Source organism: Propithecus coquereli, unplaced genomic scaffold, assembly GCF_000956105.1.
Source record: "Propithecus coquereli isolate 6110/MARCELLA unplaced genomic scaffold, Pcoq_1.0 Scaffold43, whole genome shotgun sequence".
In the NCBI taxonomy this organism is placed as follows: Eukaryota; Metazoa; Chordata; class Mammalia; order Primates; family Indriidae; genus Propithecus; species Propithecus coquereli.
The window spans coordinates 9,624,796-9,631,473 of NW_012150063.1; the positions used below are offsets into that span (position 1 = coordinate 9,624,796).

Here is a 6,678-nt window from a genome sequence, read left to right on the forward strand (position 1 = left end):
TATCTCCATGGTTTGGGAATATCCAATTACCTTCATAGTATCTTTTTTTCCCTTATTTAATGATTGTGCCAGAGTTTCTAATTAGTGAAAAGACCTCATGCATTTATTGACTCAAATGTGCTGCATCACTAGGGAGATTTTAAGAATAAGGCTAGAAATTTAGCATATCAGAAATTCAATCCATCTGAGATCTCTCAAAGAGGTTTGCCCTTGGGTCATTTAGCACAGACTTTCATAGTCACTGCAAACTGTTGTCATGGTAATTATGGAACCTTTCATGATTTTTGTATATGAGTTAATGAAGATACTGGAAACAGCCCAAAGGAATTCATACTTGGGTGTGCATTGGTCTCCATATTAACCCAATCATTGTTTTGAACACACATCTGCCCCAGGGCTGGTTCTCTTGGCTCTTGGTTCTGACAGAAATAAATAAACAACGGATTCCTTTTTAGTATTTCAGCCTAGGAGGCTGTGGATGGTTGCCCTTTTGGCCTCATTTCAACAGGAAATCTCACATGGATGGTTTAAAGGAGCAGAAGGAAAAACAGTGGTTATATGAAGCAAATCTATTTCTTTTATTTCAAATGATTAATATTGCTGCACCTAAATTTAATGCCTATAAAGAAATTTGCAGTTGTGGAGAGCACAGAACATTGACTGTATCCAAAGCCTTTCTTTTATGATTCTTGATAAACACACCTTAACTCAAGCTTCTATCAAGCCTATAAATTTGGATCCAGATACCCCCATGTGCTCACAACATTTAAGTAGTAGATTTTCCATCTATGTCTTGTCCTGCTAGTTATTTCCCAATATCCATTTCTCCCTTCTTTCCCAGTAATAGGATCCCTTACTTTTGACAAGGCATGTGGATGTTTGAACTCAAGACATTTTCCACCCCACCTTAACAATGGCGAATGGTATTTAAGTAGAAGCGGTATATTCAACTTTCTGGATGTATCTTTAAAGGGAGCTAGTACATGCCTTCCTCCTGACTGGAATGTAGATATGATGGATGGAGCTGGGGCAGCCATTGGGAACAATGAGTAGGGAGCCACATTGAGAGTGGCAGAATTATAAGACAGAAGTCCGTGTCCCTGAAGTCTGTGAAGTTTCCATAAAAGCCTAAACTGACTATGTTTACAGGAGAGAGAAAGAAGCTTCAGTTTTATGTAAATGACTATTATTTTGAATTTTCTGTCATTTAATCTTAACCAGTATACCACCCAAAAGTGAAAATTATTTTTTCTCTTTCCTTTGATTGGGTGTGAAATCTCATGTGCTCCTCTGTAAGACTTACCTTCTGATTCCAGAGCATGCCAGGAGATGGGCAAGTTTGCTGCACCTTTGCATTAGCCAGACTAAATTTTCTGGCATGGGGAATTGAGACAGTGTGTCAACGGCAGGGAAATACCTGTTCAGCTTGGCCATAGAGACATAGTGTTGCCTGGTCTTTGTATGAGTACTTTGAATTTTTCTAGTGCAGTGGAACCACATTCCTTTTACCTTAAAATCAGGACTCCTATCTCAAATACTTCTTGGAATGTGGTAGGTGATGAGACTCATTATTAATTAGTCTGAGTGGAAAGTAATTGAGATAGAGACAAACAAAACAAAGCAAAACAAAAAGCCACCTGCCATATTACCTAAAATAAGTGTAACAACCTTCCATGGGAGAGGGAAAAACAAGCCTTCTACCAGCGAGGAATTGTAATTTTACTTACTGAACTTGAGCCTTTTAATCTTCTTTGTCATTTCTTTATTTGAATGTATTCCAGTCACCAGCAAAACTATATGAAGAAAATATACACAAAAAATATAATCAATATTATTTTACCTGAATGTTTTCTCTGTTCTGACCCTTACATTTGCTTTGATCATACACAAAGGATTCTTATTGATGGGACTAATTTTTCCTTATACAATCGTGTATTGATTAACAACAGGGATATGTTTTGAAAAACACGTTGCTAGGTGATTTCATTGTGTGAACATCACAGAGCATATACTTACACAAACTTAGATGGTATAGCCTGCTACACATCTAGGCTACAAGCCTGTACAGCATGTTATTGTCCTGAACACCGTAGGCAATTTTAACACAATGGTAAATATTCATGTATCTAAACATATATAAACATAAAAAGGGTACAGTATAAAAGATTTAAAAAATGGTAAACCTGCATTTTGCAGCCTGGAGCCTGCAGGACTGGAAGTTGCTCCGGGTGAGTCAGTGAGAGCGTGGCGAGTGAATGCGAAGGCCCAGGACATTTCTGTGCACTACTGTAGACTTTATAAACTCTGTACACTTAGGCTACACTAAATTTATAAAAAATATTTTTCCTTTAATAATAAATTAACCTTAGCTTACTGTATCTTTTCACTTTGTAAACATTAATTTTTTTAAAACTTTTTCACTCTTTTGTAGTAACACTTAGCTTAAGTCACAAACACATTGTACAGCTGTCCAAAAACATTTTCTTTCTTTATATCATTCTATGAGCTTTTTTCTATTTTAAAACTTTTTTATTATTGTTTACACTTTAGAGTTTTTTGTTAAAAACTAAGACACAAAGATGCGCATTAGCCTAGGCCCACATGGGGTCAGGATCATCAGTGTCACTGTCTTCCACCTCCACATGGTGTCCCACTGGAAGGCCTTCAGGGGCAGTAACAGGCATGGAGCTGTCATCTGTGTTAACAATGCCTCCTTCTGGAACACCTCCTGAAGGATTTACCTGAGGCTGTTTTATGCTTAACTTTTTTTTTTTATAAGTAGAAGGAATACACTCTAAAATAATGATGGAAATTATTAATAGTATAATAGACATAAACCAGTAACACAGTCATGTATTATCATGATCATTATCCAGCACTGTGAACTGTACATAATCATATGTGCTATACTTTTATATGACTGGCGGTGCAGTAGGTTCGTTTACACCAGCGTCACCGCAAACGCAGGAGTAATGCATTGCTCTATGACATTAGGATGGCTCCGATGTCGTTAGGCAATAGGAATCGTTCAGCTCCATTATAATCTTGTGGGACCACCGCTCTGTCGTTGACCGAATCTCCTTATGTGGTGGGTGAGTGCATTCAGATTGGGGGGATGAGATGTACAGCTCGCATACTTCCTTAGCCTCTGCTGAAAGGTCCTTTCAAAAACACCTCCTGGATACTTGTCCTTTGTTTTTCTGTCTTTAAATTTCACTACACTAAGCCTACAATCCACACTTTCCAAAGGAGGGAGTGTGGGCCTAGAGAAGTCTGCCCATTTGCCTGGGCCCAGGAATAAATGACAGGCGTAGGATGGGCACTCAGGCCCTTCCTACGCTCCTTCCTCTGTCCCACGGCGGGTTTCCGAATGGCCAGTTTCCATACAGCCAGAGAACTGCGCATGTGTGTGTGTGCGCGCGCGCGTGTGTGTGTGTGTGTGTGTGTGTATGTGTGTGCGCGCGCGCGCGTATGTGTGCGCACATGTACGTGTGTTCACATGTGAGTGTGCTTGAGGGAAGGCTGAATGGAAGGGATCAGGAAAAGGAAGCCAAGGAGAAAGGGGCCTGGGGAGAAGAGGGAGAGGCACATCACAAGGTCTGTTGTGGGGGGGGCGCGAGTGCCCCCTGGTGGTCCAGTCTAGAGGCCCCGGTTCTGGGCCCCACCGAGGCCGCCTGCAGGAAGTTGAGCTTCCTCCTTAGAAACAGGAGCAGAACCTCCAACAGCCTTTGGACACTGCTCTCCCTCAGGAATTATTAACATATAGGCAGGTGAAGGGAGAACTCTTTACCCTTTTTAACTTAAAGTCACATTACCAGTTCTTTTTCAAGCACCTAAGAAGAAATTGAGCCTTGTGTTTAAAAAATAATAATGTTGACTGTTTTTCCTCTCATTGTACAAATAATACATATTCTTTGTAGAAAAATGAAAAAAAAATAAGAGTACAGAAAATATGGATGAACAGAAAAGCATGATATTTTCCCATCTTTTCCCACAGTTATAGGGGTACTCTGAAACAAACATTTGATCATGCTCATACTGTTTACAACATTTTATAACTTATTTCTCTTTAAGGATATATACCAACATTTTTTTCTTGTCATTAAGTGTTGTTCCCACAGTAACTTTTAACTTCTCACAAAGTATTGTACTATGTGGATGTATGGTAATTTAGCCAATCCTCCATTTAATATAAATAGTGTAATCTTTGAACAGATCCATTATTATTTCCTTAAATTTCCAATTAGAATTTCTTGTCTGAAATTCATGCCCACTTAAAATTTTGATACATATTATGAAAATTCCTGATGGTAATTTTTTTATTACAGTGTATGAAAATGCTCACATCTCTATACTGCAGATAGAAAAGCAATATTTTTCCTTTCAAAATGCTAGTCAGTTCTCTATTCTTCTTTCTTTTTCTCCAGGCATTTTTCTACCTCGCACACCCAACGGTGGCACTGCTTTAACTTACTTCTATTTTAGAAAAGTGCTTCTGAGAAACCCGCTTTCTGGATGGAGTTGGGGCTCTGGAGGTGAGCACGGGGAAACAGAGCAATCAAAATAGTCATTTTACCTCCCAGTTTGTGTGTTCATTTTTAACCAAACACAGATGCTCCATTTAGGTAAAAAGGGACTTAGGAATTCTTGAATTGGTAACAATTTTTAAAGGGAAAAGTGGTAATGCCACCAAACGTTTAAGAAAACTTTTTACTTATGATTATCTAGCTGCTAAAGACAATGTGTGCCCCCAAAATTCATATGTTGAAATCCTAACCCCCAATAGGATGGTATTAGAAGGTGAAGCCTTAGGAGGTGATTAGTCACTAAGGGTAAGTCCTTTTGAATGGAATTAGTGCCCTTATAAAAGGGACCCCAGAAAACTAGCTTGTCCCTTCTGTCATGTGAGGACACAGCGAAAAGACGGCTATTGATGAACCCAGAAGCGGGTCCTCACCAGACTCTGAACCTACCAGCACCTTGATATCGGACTTCTCAGTATCCATAACTTTGAGTTATGGATAATTTCTGTTTTTTACAAGCCACCCCACCCATAGCAGTTTTTTTATAGAAGCCTGAAAGGACCGAGACACTGGCTAATGTGTGCCAATGATGTGGCCATTGAATCATCCCCCATTTTGAATGTTAGCATTAGTTGAGGCCTGGGCAGTTGACATACCATGTCCTACAAGAACAGAAACATCAAAGAGAACTGAATGAGAACCAAAAGTCTGGCCAAGTAGAATGAAGGCAGACATTTTTTAGGTGTTATTTACTTCTGGGGTTTGGGTGGGTCTGAGTATCCTGGAGGTCTAATTTTTATAGTAGTCTCTTGTCACTTAATTCTGTACAAAGACCACATTTTCATTTTATGTGCAAAAATAAATATCTATAAACCTAGAATATTTTTAAAAAATAAGTACTAAATACATAGAAAAAAATTAAGCAAGTGAAGTAGAGAGAGTAAGTGAAATAATAAATTTAGATATCAATTCTTGTTAAAAACCAAATACTGTTCTTCTTGGCCTCCTCTGTGCCTGCGGCAAGTGGTTTATAAATCCTGGTATCATTAGGACTATAAATATTTCAGTGAGACCACCCCATCACTTGCTTTTGGTTGCCCCAGATCTTCCAGGCTGAAAACACGCATAGCTGGGTTCAGCTAACAGCAGTGGCTAATAAAGCCAGTATCTTCAATGGTACACACAGGTTCTCCCCTCAGCTTCTGTGCTTGTTAATTAAAGCTGCCCAGAAACCACTCCTGAAGGGAGGGCTTGTCAGGAAGGTCCACAAATGTGCTTGTGCCCTGGAGCAAGTCTTCATTCCTCACCAGCAAGACCGCTCTTGCTACATTGGAAACAGTGAATTGCGTGTTGAATTGGGTGAGAGCAAAATCAGTCTTGTGTTCATTTTCCTAGGAGGCCTTGCAGAGCACCGAGATGGGTGTCTGATGTTCACTTCAAAGTGCAAAGCAGCAGACAGGTCTGAAAGCCAGTCCCTTTTGTGAAAGTAGTTAATTATCTGGCTACTGAGGCCATGAATGTCTAGAAAACTTGAGGAAATTAAGTCTAGAATCCAAAATTCCAGGGCAATCATGATTTACCAACGCTGCAGCAATGTGTCTCAATCTTCTAAAATCCAATGTTCCAGTTTTGAGTAACAAAAAGTTCTTTGCTTAGTAGCGCTTGAAATTTCAAAGTAAATTAAATGGTAAAATTATTTTTTCAAATAAAAATTTTCCCCCACTTCATTCTCTCTTTCTTTCTAGCGTAATCAATCAGTTAAGATATCTGAGGTATAATTGTGTTTAAATCCAATTAGAAACATTGATTATACTGATAATTTATAGGGAAAATATAAATGAATAAGCTTGAAACAATATTCAATCTTATTAATGATAAAAATACAAGCTAAAGCAAAATGCGGGGATGTTTTCCCATATCATGTCAGTAAATATATAACACCAAATTATACTTAATCCTGACAGGGATTTGGGATGAGGGCATTCCTATACACTGTTGGTGAAGTCTAAGCAGATAGAGCCATTCTGGAAAGCAACATGGCAATGCATTTCAAGAGCCTTAAAAACATTTGTATTCTTTAAGGTAGAAAATACACCCCTAGGGGCTGGGTGCGGTGGCTCACGTCTGTAATCCTAGCACACTGGGAGGCAGAAGC

The 6,678-nt window shown here is 39.0% G+C and overlaps 1 protein-coding gene across 4 annotated transcripts in view; it reads right to left on the reverse strand.

Moving 5' to 3' along the window:
* The window catches only part of VIT (vitrin), a 105,482-nt gene that overhangs the window by 69,760 nt on the left and 29,044 nt on the right, over positions 1–6,678 (reverse strand). For all 4 annotated transcript variants that reach the window (XM_012653837.1, XM_012653836.1, XM_012653835.1 and 1 more), the window contains exon 3: positions 1,728–1,793. In XM_012653837.1, the coding sequence (XP_012509291.1) occupies positions 1,728–1,793 (66 nt within the window). The remainder of the gene's footprint in view (positions 1–1,727; positions 1,794–6,678) is intronic.